We start from the raw sequence: 19,687 nt of genomic DNA, 5'->3' as shown, positions 1-19,687 counted from the left end.
ACAAGAGTTCGCTGTTAGACAGCACAAAAAACCTTGCTGTAAAACTTACCAAAAGGCAGAATACTGTCTGAGCGGGACATGTGCGTTAATTGCGTCAAATATTTTAACGTGATTAATTTAAAAAATTAATTACCGCGCGTTAACGCGATAATTCTGACATATATATATATATATATATATATATATATATACATATACATATATACACACACACACACATATATATATATATATATATATATATATATATGTATATATATATTTATACATACACACATACATACAAAAGTTTTGTTTTAAATTATACTTTGGGGGAAAAAAAGTGAAAAACATGTCTTGCATATATATCTCTTTCCAACGGTGAACCTGAATAAATACATTGAAAAAAAAAATAAAATATATATATATATATATATATACATACACACATACATACAAAAGTTTTGTTTTAAATTATACTTTGGGAAAAAAAAGTGAAAAACATGTCTTACATATATATCTCTTTCCAACGCTGAACCTGAATAAATACATTGAACAAAAAAAAAAAAAAAAAAAAAAAAAAAAAAAATATATATATATATATATATATATATATATATATATATATATATATATATATATGTGTGTAGATAGATAGATAGATAGATAGATAGATAGATAGATAGAAATATAAAATATATTAGGGCTGTCAAAATTATAGCGTTAACGCACGGTAATTATTTTTTGTAATTAATCGCGTGAAAATATTTGACTCAATTAATGCACATGTCCCGTTCAAACAGATTAAAATGACAGTACAGTGTAATGGACACTTGTTACTTGTGTTTTTTGTCTCCCTCTGCTGGCACTTTTCTGCGACTGATTTTTATGGGTTTAAGCATCATGAGAATTGTATAATTATTGACATCAACAATGGCGAACTACTAGTTTATTTTTTGATTGAAAATTTTACAAATTTTATTAAAACGAAAACTTTAAGAGGGGTTTTAATATAAAATTTCTATAACTTGTACTAACATTTATCATTTAAGAACCAAAAGTCTTTCTATTCATGGATCGCTTTAACAGAATGTTAATGTTAATGCCATCTTGTTGATTTATTGTTACAATAAACAAATACAGTACTTATGTACAATATGTTGAATGTTTATATCCGCCTTGTGTCTTATCTTTCCATTCCAATAATAATTTAGAAAAAATATGGCATATTTTATAGATGATTTGAATTGCGATTAATTGCGATTATTTACGATTAATTACTTTTTAAGCTGTGATTAACTCAATTAAAAATTGACAGCCCTAATATATATATATATATATATATATATATATATATATATATATATATATATACATACAGGGGTGCACATATTTTTTTTGCCCAGGTCCTCAGAGGAGGACCTGGAGATGTGACTTGGTCCTCATTGAGCTTGAGAGCCGACCCGCCTGATGCGATAAAATTATGACAAGCTTTAGTTAGAGCCAAATACCTTTTATTAATTATATTAACAATTAATGCCTGATTAACATCAACTGGCACAACAAATTTGCCATTACTTTGAAGTGAAATGTAAAGAAATCAACATAAAAGCAGTACTAATTCAAAATAAAGGGCATTATGCGGCACCCACATTAACTCCAAGCCTTTGTAAAAGTGGGATGTCCTCCTCCTCATAAGAGCTCATTGAACGTGCATGTTTAGCTTTGTGAAATGCGAGCAAAAACAAATTTGTCAGTGCATGGCGCTGCTCTTCATTAACTTTATTCCGCCCCTTGTCCATAGGGCGAGTGGGGTGCTGCCTGACATCGATAGTTTGCTTAATTGTCACATGCTCTGTTTTTTTCGTGCATTTCAAAGTTTGGATGGCTGAAATTCTTGGACCCAACATAAAATCCACTGCCGTTATCAGCGATTCTCACGGCAAATTTTGTACCACATATCCGTGCGAGCATCATTTGCTTCTAGCTATGGTACCTCCTGCAGCCACTTTTCAGCAAAAGTCCTTTTTTCGGTAGCTCCGGTGACGTCTCTGTCGTCTGTCTGTCCTTTGACGGGGGTGTGGGAACACGGAAATAATTACTCAGTAGGGCCTGCCTCCGACATTTTGAGAAGTGATTATCTTGTGTCCGCCGCAAATACAGTGGTCAGCCATCGGTACGCAAAAGCGTATGGAAGCCGTTGAGGGCCAGCGCGTTTGTATACGTGCAGTACGCATGCGCGCATGCGGACCACTTATGTGCACCCCTGCATATACATATATATATATATATATATATATATATACACAGTGGTACCTCTACATACGATCGCTTCGACACACGAACTTTTCGACATCCGACGTAAAATTTGACTCGCCATTTGTTTCTACATCCGACGACATGCTGGAAATACGACGACAATGGCAGCACCGCAGACGAATGCACGGCGGAATTTCTTGTGTGACAAATCAACACAGGTTTCAGAAAAGGTTGGTACAGGTGGTGAAACAAGGAAAAAGTTGATGCTTACCTTCGAAATGAAGATGCAAATGACAGAAAAATATGAGCGTGGGGTGGGCATCCGTGAAATGGCTCAACAATACATCTCCACGGTCCTCCTCCGACCATCGTTCGCCAGTCTTTATAAATTAAGCTGACAATTCTTATTGTCTCCAAAGAAATCGCCAGCTTTCATCATTTCTTTCACAACTTATTCAACACAAAACGCCTGCTGTCTGCCGCAATTGACGGTGTTCTCAAGAGAACATTCAAAGTGAAAGTGAAACTCAAGCTCACCGGTCCGTCTCTGGCACGCGAGCCCCGCGGTGCGTTCAGGTACACAAAAAAACGTCCGCCTTATTAGAACCCGATTCGTTACACTATTACAGGAATTATTATTATTCTTTTTATTACATTATTCCAATTTTGATTTATAATTTATTTGTTTTGCTACGTGTAATTGCCATTTGTAATAGCACCAGCAGTATTTTTTAAGGATTTAGTGCAGGTTTTGGGGCTGTGGAACGAATTAATGGAATTATAATGTATTCCAATGGGAAAATCCTGCTCGACATACGACCATTTCGACTTACAAACAAGGTCCTGGAACGGATTAACTTCGTATGTAGAGGTACCACTGTATATATATATATATATATATATATATATATACTACTTCCTGGTTTTTCATGTATCGCGGCAGGTTCTGGTCTCCATTAGCTGCGAAAAACAAAGCATCACTGCATAAAAGATTTGCCGTTTGATTATCCATTAAATGGCCCAAATGTTTCAATAGACATTAAACTTTTAAATTTTAAAAGTTGATTTTCAGCCCGTAAAAGTTATTGTTTTGATTCTATGTTCACAACGCCAATTACGAGATAAGTAAGATAGGCTCCATAACTAAGGTTGCAGAAATAAGACAAGATACTACAAGTACACTTACTTATATTACGAGAATATGCACCTAATTTCACTCAACTATGGTTACTTTTACTACAAATATGTGTTTTCCATCTACTTACAAGTATGTGTTCTTGTAGTACATGCACGGGTACTTGCGTGTACTTGTACTACAATTACATTTACTTGAGTGTACTTGTACTGCGAGTACGTGTACTACAAGTATGTGTGCTTGTACTAAAAGTATGTGTACAATTATATGTACATGCGTGTACTAGCATTGCATGCGCGTGTACCTACGTATACTTGTACCAACTACAAGTATGTGTACTTGTTAAATTGTACAGTATTTTCAAATTTATGATTGAAATGCAACATTGGTATGATAACGCAGCTATATAACACTTGACATGCTTGGTTTGATTAAATTTATTCAGGTTGTGATTGCCAGTTCAGTTCATTTGGTCAAATGTGAACAGTCATTTAAACCCAGCTTAGCATCAAACAAGAGGACCAATTTCACTTGAAGGAGTGATGTTGGTCCCTCTGCAACTCTGGTTTGGTTCAGGTTACATGCGTGCAAATGTGAACGCTTCATGGACCAACGTTAAAATCAGAGCAGAAGACAAAGTCTCACCTTTGAAATTAAAGCTCAGCAAGTATATCAACACTAAAGTGCTTACCTGTAGATAAAGCATATGCAAAGCTGTACTGTTTTGTTCATACTTTTTAACCAAGGTTTATAATTTAGAAGGAAAAAGTACAATTGAGCAACATTATTTTTTTGTGTTTTGAAAAAAATCAAAATCTTCACATTGTGCATCATTGCGGTGTGGTGGTTCGGGTTCTTCCGATGAAGCTTGTTATATTAATTGAGATGTTGGAGAGGTGCTATGGTTCGTAGTTCGCAAATCTGGCTGACCACCTGTCCTCCAATTTGCTGGTGACGAGTATAGGGTACAGCCATTAAAAAATTAGGACACCCCATTAAATATTTAGTTCTTTGTTCAGAAATGTTAATATATCAATTTCTGATCTTGTTTTTCTCTATCTCTGAAAAAGAAATAGATTAATTGCAGGTAAACAACAAAAATTAACGTTGTTTTACTCAATAAACCAAATATATCAACAAAAATGGATATTCTAACTGAAAAAAAGGTTAGGACACTCAAACACCCAATAGCTAGTGTTACCCCCTTTTACCCCCTTAACATCAGTAAGATGCTTTTTGTAGCCATCTACCAGTCTTTGACATCAGTCTGAAGAAAGTTTGCCTCACTCCTCAACGCAGAATACTTTTAACAGTGACCGACTGTTGACACGAGAAAGAAAATCATGGTGAGATCAAAGGAGCTGTCTGAGGCCTTCATAAATCAGCCATTCCACTGTCCGTAAAATAGTCTACAAGTGAAGGACATTCAAAACAACTGCCAACATGCCCAGGTCTGACTGTCCAAGCAAGTTCACCCTCAGAGAAGACCGCAAGATGTTAAAAGAAGTCTCCAAAAACCCTAAAATGTCATCACGGGACCTACAGCAGGCTCTTGCTACTGGTAATGTGAAAGTGCATGCCTCTACAATCAGAAACAGACTTCACAAGTTTAACCTTCATGGGAGGTGTGCAAAGAGGAAACCTTTGCTCTCCAAGAAGAACATGAAGGCCAGACTGAAGCTGGCAACAGCGAATGTTGACAAAGACCAGGAGTTCTGGAAGAATGTTCTTTGGACAGATGAATCTAAAATCGATATTTGGTCACCAGAGCATAGGACGTGTTTGGCGTCAACCCAATACAGCATTTGAGGAAAAGAACCACATACCAACTGTGATGCCTGGAGGTGGAAATGTCATGGTTTGGGGATGCTTTGCTACAGCAGGACCTGGCCAGCTCACCATCATAGAATCCACCATGAATTTGTATCGTGCATCAGAGGGTGCTTGAGGAACATGTGAGACCATCTGTGAAAAAATTAAAGCTGAAAGTGAAACTGGACCCTGCAACTTGACAATTAGCCAAAAAATACCAGTAAATCCACCAAGGACTGGCTGATAAGAAATGGAGAGTCCTGGAATGGCCGAGTCAAAGCCCAGATCTTAATCCCATTGAGAGGCTGTGGAGTGACTTGAAACGGGCTGTACATGCAAGAAACCTGTCAAACATATCACAGCTGAAAGTATTCTGCATTGAGAAGTGGTGAAAACTTTCTTCAAACCAATGTTAAAGACTGGTAGATGGCTACAGAAAGTGTCTCACTGAAGTTAAGGGGGTAAAGGGGGTAACACTAACCATTAGGTGGTAGGGTCTCTTAACTTTTTTCTCATTTTGAATATGCATTTTTGTTGATGCATTTAATTTATCCATCTTCTGCAAGTAAAGCAGTAGTGCCCAATTAACGATGACGCTTTTGTTTCAGGTACAGATCGGCGTATTGACCACATGATCAGTAAAGGTGGAAGCGAGGCCTTGCTAAATGCACTTGTCAAAAATGGCAGCAGGTCCAGTCCAGATTTCACCATTCTGTTGCCTATACTATACCTGGTGGCCAAAGTTGGACACAAAGGTAACACCATGTGAAAATGCTGTACATTGGAACCCCCACAGAAAACAGGCACCGTGATCCCATCCTCCATATGTAACTAATGATCCCATGAAATTTGATCACAGTTGCTTAATTAGTTAATAGTTTCAGTTTAGTACAGATGTAGTGTCCTTTTTGCCGAAGTCAGCTGGAATAGGCTCCAATATCCCGCGCCCCTGACAAGGATAAGCAGTGTAGAAGATGGATGGATGAATTTCTGAAATGTGCGAATATACATGAGGAAAAGTGCGCTGTTGTCTATTTTTTAAGAACATGGGTTATAGGTGTGTGTGTGTGTTTTTTCTTAATAGACGGTGCCATAGGCAAAAAAGCTGAGGAGGCTGGAGCAGTCATTCTGATTCTAAACCTGCTCAAAAACAACATTCAACATGCCAGGAGGGCTGAAGCATGCCTATTAGTCATACAAGTTTTTGCAGCATCAGGTAAACCTACTTATTTTACTTTGTATTAATTTCTTGGAACATTTCCGAAAAATAATCGCTGATGTTGTGCTCAGTAGCCACGTTTACATGCTGACTTTTATTCATACCGATTCAAATCATTCCGAATGGAAATTTCACATCAGCTGTTTACATGTCACTTCATCTATTCCGATCCAGCGTTTACACGTGACTGCCTTTATTCCGAAAGGACGTTTGACAACTGCCGTCTGACATGCGCAGATTAATCAAAACAAAGCGTCACGTTGCAAAACATGGAGATCGATCGTCAGATCAGCTGCTGTTTTAACTTTTCGAGTGGAAACAAAACTTCAGAATGATACGCCGTTCATTTAAAAAGTTGTGTGGGTGCGCTGTGCGTGTGCTTGGAAGCCATGTTGCAAGTGACGTTACTTATATCACCAAGTGTCGTCACCACGTCAGTACGGAGCATGCGCAGAAAGAACGCAACCAGACACCATTCCGCTTCCCTGTTTACATGATATAATTTTACTTCTAATCGGTTTGGGAAAAGGAATATTCCACCCCTGTGAATCGGAATGAAATTCCATTCGGTTTGGGCCTGTTCATTCCGAATGAGGTGTTTATATGGAACACATTTATTCGGTTTGAACAAATATTCTGATTGTAATTGGAATATTTGGCTCCATGTAAACGTGGCAAGTGTTGCCATATTGGACGGGTTCCTCAAAGAAATTAGATCCAAAATAGACTTCCCTTCTCAGCTCCGTTGGCTCCGCCCACTAACAAATCTCCAAACAGAAGATGATGTCACACCCAGAGTGAGCTGCAGATGTTTGTCGTCTGTTAGCATGCTATCCATAGGCTTTCTATTTTCCTGTTGCCATGTGACTGTTCTATCTGTACACATGTGCTAGCTCATGCATCGCTAGAAAGCTAGACATAATACTGTGACATCACAACCAGAATTGCTGAATAAAATGGGCGTTCCATTGCTTAGGGTTTAATTAATGGTACAAAACAGCCTCATTTTTAAACTTTCGGTTAAAGGACCGAAGGTTTATCACCGGATAGGGTGAAGAACTGTAATCTTCTTGTGATGACGCAATCAAAACAAGACAAGAATCAACGTTGCTTCTAGTCCCGCGTCACCTCGAGTACAGTGCAGTGCATTTGAGGTCGTGTGTGAGTAGTTTGGTGTTTAAACAAGCGAGTAGTATACAAATAAAGTAGTATATCAATGTGCATTTGCTGTGGTTTAGTACAATAAATAAAGGCCGAGTTATACTTCCGCGTCAGACCTGCGCCGTCAAGGAAGACCCTGCGCCGTAGCCTGACGCGCTCCTCTCGAATTTTCAAACCTTCGCGTTGCGTAGACGCGTATGACGTGGCAGAAACGGACTGTGATTGGTCCGCTCAGACTGTTGTTTCCGGTTCAGCACAAGATCGCCACCATTGTCAAAAATCAAACATTATTTTCTACACGCAAAAATGGACCAAGCCTACGCGAGTATCATCGAAGAGCAAGTCTCGTCAAGACATTATTGTGATTGCCAAATGGCAAGGTCGGCGATTAAAAAAAAAAAAAAAAAAAAAGTGGAAGAACCACCGAGACGTGTGTGTTCGGAATCGAGTGGCCACACGAAGCGGTGACCCACTTTTTATCACTTTATGTCGGATTTTTGCTTGGTGCACTTCATCATTTATTGTGTACATGTTTGCTATGAGTCTGTGACTTATTTACGTGTCACACTTCAAGTATATTAAGAAAAATACAGCACAGATTTGGTGTCAAAAGAGTTGTTTTGATCTTTAATTTTCAATAACAGACAGTTCACACACGATACATCATCACTGATTGAGAGTGCCTCGGCGCATTTTTATGATAACGTTAAGATCAAGGCTCCCAACGCAGTTTGGAAAGTTCCATAGATGCCAGAAATCTGCTACGGCTTCCCACTGGCTGGTTGTAGGACACAGCAAACAAATTGGGCTGGAGGGCTTTGCAGACCTTGAACGCAGTGCTCGACGCCAGTTTGAAGCTAGCCGCCACAGCTAGCTCTCTCCACCCGAGTCTAAAACTCTCTGTGTGGCATCAAAAGTCGGCCAGACCGCCTCGAAACAGTTTTCTGCGGCGCCTGCCCCTCAACATTAGTATGTTCAATATTTATTCAATGTTGATGAGCAGAATATTTACTTTCAAGAGTTCCATCTTGCATTGTTTATTTTTTCTCCCTTAAACTAGACTAGCGGAAGTCAACAAGCATGCCCCAAAACCGTACAAACATAACGCCTAGTGGCTTGGCGGTGAATTACAGAGCAACGCGTTCCCTCACCGCAGAACTATCGAATGTCAAATGACGCCGTAGTCACTGCCGCCGTCACCGCAACGCGGGAGTATAACTCAGGCTAAGAGCGACTTCGCTCGGCTTTGACGCCGCAAGGACTCGTCCCACTCGCCTGACTCTCGATCGATTCCACTTCCACAAGAAATCAGTGAATCTTATTTTAAGGAGCACAAGGGATTGTAATAACCTTGTAAAGAGCGTTACTAGTTTCGTCGAGAACAGAATCGTTTTTTTGTTGTGTTTGTAAACTACAGTTCCACACAACGTACATCAAGATCTCATTTAGCTTTGCAATTGAAGGCATGAGACCAATTTTTTGAGTGTCCCAAACGTCCAAGAAAGCACATTTATCAAGGTTTCATCAACCGTGAAGCCAACCAAACAGAATGCTACGACGACGCCGGCACCTCTGCTATAGGACGTGATCAGAGTTTGCCACAAAAAGGCTCATTGATGCCGGGAAAGGACCCTCCCAAGGTGTTTCAATCTATACCTTTCAAACTAAATTTCTCGAGCCTCGGGGGTCGTAGAACCTTTTGGAAGATGTTTGCGTACATTTGAGAAGGGACCATATTTTATTTCCGCCTGATTGTAAAAACAACAACAAAATAAAACAGAAAAACAAAAGGCTGGGCAAAGGGCTTTAATCATAAAATAAAGATTTTTCTTTTTTTTAATGAAATTTTAAAAATATTATTCGGCCTTTCATTTTTTCGGGCAAGAATTTTGTTTTCGGTACATTTGTTATGGATACCAGTATCTTTTGTTTGTTTGTGTGCTATATTTTGTTACAGTTTCCACAGCAAAACTTATCGGATCATTAAATGGACAGGATATCATCTACCATTTCATCCCTCATTATACCACAATGAATCTGCAAGTGATTAAGTAAGTATTGATTTAATGAGTTGTGCATTCACGGTATTGAATTGAAACACTAATTCGATGAGATCAGTAACCAACAATGGAGATCGGTAACCAACAATGATGCCCTCTGAACTGAAGTGAACTCGGCAGTGCGACTCTAATATATGTGTGTATGTATATACTGTATATGTACAGTGGTATGAAAAAGTATCTGAACCTTTTGGAATTTCTCACATTTCTGCATAAAATCCCCATCAAATGAGATTTGATGTTTGCCAAAATCACACAGATGAAAAAACAGTGTCTGCCTTAACTAAAACCACCCAAACATTTATAGGTTTTCATATTTTAATGAGGATAGTATGCAAACAATGACATAAAGGGGATATAAGTAAGTGAACCATCACTTTTAATATTTTGTGGCCCCGCTTTGGCAGCAATAACTTCAACCAGACGCTTGATGTAGCTGCAAATCAGTCTGGCACATCGATCAGGACTAATCTTGGCCCATTCTTCTCTACAAAACGGCTGTAGTTCAGTCAGATTCCAGTGATGTCTGGCATGAATCACTGTCTTTAGGTCATGGCACAGCATCTCAATGGGGTTCATGTCTGGACTTTGACTTGGCCACTCCAGAACGTGTATTTTGTTCTTCTGAAACCATTCTGGAGTTGATGTACTTCTTTGTTTTGGATCATTGTCTTGCATCCATCCTCTTTTTAGCTTCAACTGTCTGACAGACGGCCTCAGGTTTTCCTGCAAAACATCCTGATAAACTTTTGAATTCATTCTTCCATTAATGGTTGCAAGTTGTCCAGGCCCTGAGGCAGCAAAACAGCCCCAAATCATGATGCTCCCTAAACCATGCTTTATGGTGAGGATGAGGTGTTGATGTTGGTGAGCTGTTCCATTTTTTCTCCACACATGACGTTGTGTGTCACTCCCAAAACATTTAACTTTGGTTTCATCAGTCTGCAAAATATTTTGACTAAACTTCTGTGGAGTTTCCAAACGCCTTTCTGCGAACATTAAACGAGCAGCAATGTTTTTTTTTCAGATAGCAGTGATTTCTCTAAGTCTTTAGCAAACACTTTAGGGTTCTTTTTTTACTCTCTGAGTAGTCCGTGCTGAACTCTTGGCGTCATCTTTGGTGGACGGCCACTCCTTGAGGGAGAAGCAACAGTGCCAAAATCTTTGCATTTGTAGACAACTTCTCTGACTGTCGATTGATGAACATTTAACTTTATACAAATCAACAATCCTGGTTGCTTTTTTTAACGCTTCCCCTGTGGCTCTTACGCCCGCCAGGTTTTCCCCGTGGTCCTAGCGCCCTTCCCATTACATAATGGAACTTTTTTTTTTTTAATAATTGAAGATTTGTTTGCGAGCCAGATGCAGCTGTCTAAAGAGCTATATCTGGCTCGCGAGACATAGGCTCCCGACCCCTGCTCTAGCCACATAAGGTCTGGCATTGTCGTGGACCAGGAGGAACCCACACCCAAGTGTGATACACTTGTAGTCAATCCGCAGAAAATACCGTTTCTATCTTGTTCCGCATGAGAAGCTATCAGATTTTAAAATGTTGGGTACTGTAGCATTAATCCTTGCAGTTGCCAAAAAATAGTGTCGACAGAGAGACCATGGATATCATATAGCCTATTTATGGTTAGACATCTGATGCACACTGGGAGCCAATGGGCACGGATGTTGACACTTGTTGGCCATTTTGCATCGAGGCCATTCCATAAACATTATATAAATAATGGATTTTTGAGTGCAATGAACAGAATATATAATGAGGAAGAAGATGAAAGTAACCATTCAACGAGACAAAGCCGAGAAATCATCATTCACCAAATAAAATATTCTTTCCATTGTATGAATTAAAAAAACATCAATTATTTTATAATATCACCTCTGAAAATAGAGAGATTGATACAGCTAGCTACAACAACATAGATGCTAGTGCATAGATAGTGCTGAGCGCATGATTGTTGCATGCGTGCTGCAAATACAGGACAACCCCAAAAAAACAGGAATTTATGAAGTGGCAGACATGAGCGGAGAGGGAGAGGAAATGTCAGTGTTGGGAAGCGCCAGGTGCCAGAGCGGATCATGACTATAAGGAACTAGGGTGGAAGCGCCGCCATTGTTATCAGTTGGGCCATTATAACGAGCACCTTGGGTGTCTTTGAAGTCGGGAACATGTAAGACGAGTCAAAGATCCTGAGAAGGTGCGTTTTGAGCACCGTATACTTGTTCCCCTTCGTATTGTACAAGCAACGCTGGTGTTCTAAAGACCTTTTCACATTAGCGGAAGCCTAGTGTGAAAGGGTTCCGCGGCCCGTTGTGGTAGTAGGTGGTAATAGTACTGCTCTCATCCCACGCACGGAAGTGTTGAACTTTCCAATGCATGACATTTCTCATTTTCAGGAGGAAGAGAAGGTTATAGCAGCCATAAAAAGGGGCTATACTAGCTTTGACGAGAGCATAGTTTGTCATTGTTGTCGGCTACATCAGCACTCCTATACCCAGCCCATACCTTAAAGTTGTGAAAATGCACATTGGCAAGCGTGCCCGTACGCTCCCCCCACCCCAAATGGTGACCAGTTATTTACGCTGCCAAATCCGCCTTTAGATATCTAGCCTTATATATGCAATATCTATGGCAGAGACCCCCTGAAGAGACTATAGGTTCTTCCGTAAACAGGTGGCAGGTGCGTATGACATCTGTTCACACTGCGTTGAGTTTTGCAATTGTAACCAGTCTCAATGGTGCTGACGACGCAATCCAACCCCCACTACCAGGGGGCCGGAGAGCATGAAAGCACACTAACCACTAGGCTAAAAGCCCAGACTAGCAGCTCTAGCCACCAGCATGCATTGAAGGTATCAGGAATGGGGTTTTCTCAGCATGCACAGCACCTGCTCTCATCTATTACACAATATGAACCCACACATTTTGGACACATAATCTACACCACAGTAACAAGGAATTAAGGGCTACAACTACATTTCCACATCTTCAAGTTAAGTTTAATATTAAATCATTTCAAAATGATGTTTGTCTGTAAGGGAGCAAGATTTGGACAGTTTTTTTTTCTGTTTTGCAGGGCATCCATTCATGCATTTGCTGCTCTGCTTTCCTCAAGTAAGTTTGACTGTCATTTTCCAGCTGACAATACAATGTATGACTTACACAGTACTATATGGTCATGAGCAAAGTAATCAACCTTATGCACTTTATTTTTTTTATGGTTTATCAAACCAAAGATGTCTACACAGCATGGTGTTGATAAGTAATGCAAGATATGCAAACTTTTTTATTTGATTATATGTAATCATCCATAGCAAACGTGTGCGACTAATTTGAGCTTCTCATTTGTTCATTTGTTGATCATTTGTTTCTAAATTACTTTTCCTAATGGTACCTTAGGATCAAGAGATGAGTTAAAATAGAGACAAGACATCATTGAGACAAATACGATGGATTTGAGAAAACCACATTTGAGTAGCAGGAGAAACAGATGAGACCTCATTGTCTTACTGCTGAGACAAATGAGATGGATTGGGCAAAACCAGATTTGACCAACACTTGAGAAGTGGTAGAAACTGATGAGATATCTGTGTCTCCTACTGCTCAAAACTGGTTGTGTCAAATCTAGCTCATTTATCTCAGTGGCTATGTTTAAATGGACAAAATTTTCTTAATCCGATCAGTTGGGGGATTAAATTTATGATCGGTTGCACTGTGGTTTTTAACAAGCGGCGCAAATCATCAATTTAATAACAATACCATACCATATACTGTAGATTCTGAGGGAAATGATTCAGTAATTGGCTAGTTTAAAATATCTGCCATGATTCAATGGCATATGGCATATGGCATATGGTGTTATACTTATATAGCGCTTTTCCATGAGTGAATAAGCTTTCGATAGATGTATCAGTCCTTGTCACGTGTGGACTCGAAACTGTCAACAAGACAAGACAGGATTTTGTAACCGTTCATGCATAATTCAAGGGCCTCAAATGCTTATTCTGTGTGGGGGGTTGTGGCCCGTCCCCTCATCCTTTCAGGGGACCGCCCCGTGTCCCAAGGCCCTTTTGACGAAGCTGCGGGAGGTGAAGTGGGCCGCGCTGATTTGAACAGTTTTAATGTATCACATAGGAGTATGACATACATCCATTGTGATCATTCAACGTACCTCGCTTATTATGAGAAAGCAGCAAACAGGAAGGGGTATGGGGGAACAAAAGAAAAGAGGGAGAGAGAGAAAAAGCACAAACAGCAACAAGAAATACATTAAACGCCTACTTCAACTAATTATGATATGTGAGTGCTATCATTAGCTAGTTGATAACCAAGGAAAGAGGGGGAGGAGTGGGGTCTGAGAGACAAGTGATTGGGAAGGGGTGAAGTGTACCTAAATCAGCCATGTGGTCTTTGTGTGAATCCCTTGCGAGCGTGAGTAAGTTGGCATCCTATTCTATGCTATCTCATCGCTATTCCTGACAAAGAGGTTTTCTACTTGAGTGTGTCTAATTTCACCAAGTCATTCGGGAGTCGCATCTAACATGTGATAGTTCCAGAGATGAGTGGAGATGCCGCGTGGGTGCCACCCCAGGGTCATTCCCAAGCCAGTCTGGGGGGTCAGCGCAGCCTATACCTCCTCCCGCAGCCCAGCAAAGGGGCTATCGTCATCCCCCTAGGATCCAGGGTGGTCCCACGGGCCACCCTCGCCCCCATCAACAGGCCTTCAGGGATGGGATGGGATGAGGGGAATCACCACCAACCCCCACGCCTACCATCACCCCCGCCCGCCCACTCTGCCCACGGGCCACACCCGCAGCACCCCAACCGGTACGGCATATCGCGACCCCCAACGGCCCACCAAGCCCGGGTCCGGGCCCCCCGCCGGCGCACGCGACATCCAGCTGACCTACCGGCATCCAGCCAGCGACCCGTGCCGGAGTGTAGCTCGGATACCCAGGCAGAGAAGAGAGGGGAAGACAGAAGCAGGAGAACGCCGAGGAGCCACCGAGGGGTGATGCGAGATCGGAGCCCCGACCTCCCCCCACTCCCGCGGCCTGCAGTTCAGGCAGAGAGGAGGCCACGCCCCGGGAGCCATGCCATAGTGAAAAAATGTGGGACTCATCTACCACCTTGTTACTGTGGCTGCCAGGTCCCCGACTGGCAGCCATTACCCTGCACTGTGATGGGATTGTGTGGGGAGGGTTGTATGCATTAAAATTAGGAGAGCTCGGCTTGGGGCAGTGGGAGTGCTGCATGAAAATTCTACCCAATCGCCCTTCCCACTGCCCCTTGCTAGAGCTCCCTCTTGGAGTATGATGTGTGTGATGCTTTACAAGAGGTGCGGGAATGGCGGGGCCTGCCATGAGGAGGTAACCGTGATATCACCCCTTCCCCTACCCCCATCCATCCCACAACCTTGATGTGTGATGCATTAAAATCAAGGGGGAGCCGGCACAGGACTGTAGGCCCTGGCCCGACTCTCCCCAGAGGCATGAATGGGTGTATCGGTGCCAGGGTGAAAGATATTCACAGTGCAAAGTGAAGAGTGCATAAAATTTGAGGCAGGCTCCTGCTGGCGTGGCCCCACTGCAATGGGAGTATATTCAACTCTCATTTGATACATTAAAACTGTTCAGACAATAAGGACACAGATTCCTATTCTCCATTTCTAAGCAGCTGAACAAGACAGGCTTAAAAGGAAAAGAAAAAAGTTTGTGTAATGTTGAGTAATTTACCTGACAAGACGAGATTTCCAGTAGGACTAACAACATTCATTTGTAAGTTTCAAACAAGTGTATTGCTGGAAAACAATAATATTTACAATGTCGTATTTCTCCGTTTCTGTCCTCAACAGAAGATAACATCTCCTCAGCAGTGTCCAAGGGTTATGTGTCTGGCCTCTTACTGCTGTATGAGGAATGGCACAGCAAGGACACTAAACATTCTGCCATTGACGTCCTCCTGGCACTGCTTCATTGCTTTTATAAAATTACACGTAGTGCTGTTGGCAGAGACACTTTTGTGTCACAAGGAGGCATCCAACTTCTTTATCATACAACTCAGGTATTGTTTTTGCTGCTGCTGCTACTACTACTAAAACTACAACAGACATGTTAAATTTTACTCATTGCCTCAAAGGTCCTATGAAATGGTGACCATGTAAAAAAATGAAAATAACTGCAATAGTGTAGTTTTAAATGCAGAAAACAAAACTGGCACTAATATCTGACTGTCTTTTACCAATTCATGATGATTCCATCCAAATCAATGCATCAGGGAACGCCCACATTTTTTTCAGTAATCCTGGGTGTGACATCACTACCAAAATTCATGATCATGGCTAGCTTTCCAGTGATGCGCTAGCTAGTACATGTTGACAGAATGACAGAATGGTCACACGGCATCATACTAGCAGTGTAGGTGTGACATCTTCTGTTTGGAGATTTTTTTTTTTTTGTAGGCAGGGCCAAGGCACCTCAGAAAGTAAGACTAAATATGATCTACTTTCATTATTAAGACTTTTCTATCCATTTTTTATATATTTGTGTCAATAAAATGGGCTTCTTTCGTTCTAACGTCACTTGTAGCATTTCATAGCATCTTAATTAAGATATCATTTTTCACACAATGAATCGTCTTGAGACATAGGCTCTTACCAAGACAGAATTACACAACCCTACAATGAACTCAAAGATAGGGACAATAAACTGATTCGACTGGATTCTACGGGATGTCCTTTCATAAAGGTTGGAAATACAAACATACAGTGGTATGAAAAGGATCTGAACCTTTTGGAATTTCTCACATTTATGCATAAAAACACCATCAGATGTGATTTGGTCTTTTTCAAAATCACACAGATGAAAAAAACTGTCTGCTTTAACTAAAACCACCCAAACATTTATAGGTTTTCATATTTTAATGAGTATAGTATGCAAACAGTGACATAAGGGCGAAAAATAAGTAAGTGAACCTTCACATTTAATATTTTGTGGCTCCTCCTTTGGCAGCAATAACTTCAACCAGACGCTTCCTGTAGCTGCAGATCAGTTCGGCACATCGATCGGGACTAATATTGGCCCATTCTTCTTCACAAAACTGCTGTAGTTCAGTCAGATTCCTGGGATGCCTGGCATGAATCACTGTCTTTAGGTCATGCCACAGCATCTCAATGGGGTTAAAATATGGACTTTGACTTGGCCACTCCAGAACGTACATTTTTTTCTTCTGGAACCATTCTGAAGTTGATTTACTTCTGTGTTTTGGATCATTGTCTTGTTGCAGCATCCAACCTTTTTTTAGCAGGCGGCCTCAGGTTTTCCTGCAAAACATCCTGATTAAGTTTTGAATTCATTCTTCCATTAATGTTTGCAAGTTGTCCAGGCCCTGAGGTAGCAAACAGCCCCAAATCATGATGCTCCCTCCACCATGCTTCATGGTGGGGATGAGGTGTAGATGTTGGTGAGCTGTTCCATTTTTCCTCCACACATGACGTTGTAAGTTACTCCCAAACAATTCAACTTTGGTTTCATCAGTCCACAAACATTTTTGCCAAAACTGTCCAAGTGCCTTTGTGCAAACATTAAATGAGCAACAATGGGGTTTTTTTAGAGGGCAGTGGCTTCCTCCATGGAGTCCTCCCATGAACACCATTTTGGCAATTGTTTTACATATAGTTGATGTGTGCACAAAGATATTCGACTGTGTCACTGATTTCTGTAAGTCTTTAGCAGACATGCTAAAGCACTGCACTGCACTGAACTCTTGGCATCATCTTTGGTGGACGGCCACTCCTTGGAGGAGAAGCAACAGTGCCAAACTCTCTCCATTTGCAGACAACTTCTCTGACTGTCGAATGATGAACATCCAGACTTTTAGAGATGGTTTTGTATCCTTTCCCAGCTTGAGACAAATCAACAATCCTTGATCGCAGGTCTTCAGAGAGCTCTTTTGACCAAGCCATGATGCACATCAGAAAATGCTTCTCATCAAGACAATTCTTACCAGGTGTGTGTTTTATAATGGGCATGGCAGCTTTAAACCACTCATCAGGGATTGGGCACACACCTGACTTAAATTGTTTGGTAAGAATTGGTTTCAATTGCTTTTTAAGTCTCCTTAGGCAGAGGGTTCACTTACTTAGTGTCCCCCCTTCTGTCCTTGTTTGCATGCTGTCCTCATTAAAATATGAAAACCTATAAATCTTTCACTTTTTGTAGTGTTAGAAGGTGCCAATTCCTGCTAAAAAAAAAACATAAGCATCACCATCACCATAGAGCTTGTCAGTAAAAGTGCACTTGAATTTCTTGTTTGATGTCTGCATTAAATTCAAATGTTAAAAACACAGTGCGCCAACATCTGTAGATGACAGGACACCCTAAATCATCACTGACCTTAGAAAATTCAAATCAGATTTTAACCAATCGAATTTATTCCTACCCATTCATCAACACTGTGGGACCTTGATTTCCACATTAACTTTCCAATATTTAGCTTTTTCCACACCATTGTTAATTATTGAGATGCTATCTATGAATTAAGGATGTCATCAATCTGGTTACGTAATAGGAAGTCGAATCACAAAATTTATAGAGGATCGGAATCGGATGAAAAAGATGTATTTTTATTTTTAAATTTTAACGGTTGCAAAGAAACAAAGTATTCCAGATGTACAAGTACATTGCCAAAAGAAGCAAAAATATGTATGTTTTATACTGCGTAATATCACAATAGACACGCCCCTTTAACATTGCGTGGAAGTTCGGGACACTACTGAAAGTGTGGCAGACTGGGGAGGTGGTTTCTCTTTTTGAAAAGGGAGACCAGAAGGTTTGTGCCAATTACAGGGGTATAACACTCCTCAGCCCTCCTGGGAAAGTCTACTCCAAGGTACTGGAAAGGAGGGTCCAGCCAGTTGTCAAGCCTCGGATTGAGGACGAACAACGGACCAGCTCTTTACTCTTGCTAGAATCCTGCTCATCCAGTCTACATGTGCATTGTGGAAAAGGCATATGGCCGAGTCCCCAGGTATATACTGTGGGAGGTACTGCAGGAGTATGGGATGAGGGGGCCACTCGTTAGGGGTATCCAATCCCTATACACCCAAAAGTGAGAGTTGTGTCCTTGTCCTCGGCAGTAAATCAGACTTGTTCCAAGTGGGTGTTGTCCTTCACCAGGGTTGCGCTTTGTCACCAATTCTGTTCGTGATTTTCATGGACAGGTACCGAGGCTTAGTCGTGGCGGAGAAGGTTTACAGTTTGGTGGACTGAGGATTGCATCACTGCTTTTTACAAATGATGTGGTCCTGTTTGCATCATCAGCCTGTGACTTGCAGCACTCACTGGACCGGTTTGCAGCCAAGTGTGACGCGGCGGGGATGAGGATCAGCACCTCTAAATCTGAACCGAAAGGCAAAGCTCTCTATCTACTATTCAATCTTCGTTCCTACCCTCACCTATGGTCATAAGTGATGGGTCATGACCGAAAGAACAAGATTGCGGGTACAAGAGGCTGAAATGGGTTCTCTCAGACGGATAGCTGGTGTCTCCCTTAGAGGCGGTGTGAGAAACACTGCTACTCTCTAGAGGTTCAGAGATGAATCGCTGTTCCTTCACGTAGAAAGGAGTCAGTTGAGGTGGTTCGGGCATCTGGTGCGGATGCCACCAGGGCGCCTCTTTTGGGAGGTGTTCCTGACATGTTCAGCTAGGAGGAGACCTTGAGGCAGGTCCAAGACCAGGTGGAAGGATTATATCTCGACACTGGCTTGGGAGCGCCTCGGGATCCCCCAGTCAGAGCTAGTTAAAGTGGCCAGGGACAGGGAAGTTTGGGGCTCCCTGCTGAAAGTGCTGCCCCCCCGACCCGACTTCGGATAAGCGGTTGAAGATGGATGGAACATGGCAACACAGTTGGAAACAGCGGAAGTGGATGTAAACAGAAGGCAAACGTTCTGGTAGCTGTCGTGGGAAGCTCCTGAAGATAGCATTGTGCAAGAGTGCTAAAATCTGCAGTATGGAAATATTTCGCATTTGTATGCATTTTTGTTTCCCTAGTATTTT

At 41.3% G+C, this 19,687-nt stretch overlaps 1 protein-coding gene across 3 annotated transcripts in view; it reads left to right on the top strand.

Annotated features, from left to right (window-relative positions):
- Positions 1 to 19,687, top strand: part of LOC130915929 (cytosolic carboxypeptidase 4) — a 105,342-nt gene that overhangs the window by 7,384 nt on the left and 78,271 nt on the right. For all 3 annotated transcript variants that reach the window (XM_057836179.1, XM_057836182.1, XM_057836181.1), the window contains exons 2-6: positions 5,794 to 5,940; positions 6,270 to 6,401; positions 9,523 to 9,616; positions 12,709 to 12,746; positions 15,487 to 15,695. In XM_057836179.1, coding sequence (XP_057692162.1) covers positions 5,794 to 5,940; positions 6,270 to 6,401; positions 9,523 to 9,616; positions 12,709 to 12,746; positions 15,487 to 15,695 — 620 coding nt within the window. The remainder of the gene's footprint in view (positions 1 to 5,793; positions 5,941 to 6,269; positions 6,402 to 9,522; positions 9,617 to 12,708; positions 12,747 to 15,486; positions 15,696 to 19,687) is intronic.

The sequence above is a fragment of the Corythoichthys intestinalis genome, chromosome 5 (assembly GCF_030265065.1).
Source record: "Corythoichthys intestinalis isolate RoL2023-P3 chromosome 5, ASM3026506v1, whole genome shotgun sequence".
NCBI classification, from domain to species: Eukaryota; Metazoa; Chordata; class Actinopteri; order Syngnathiformes; family Syngnathidae; genus Corythoichthys; species Corythoichthys intestinalis.
Note: the sequence above shows the minus strand (reverse complement) of the source record. Positions and strands in the feature narration are given on the sequence as shown.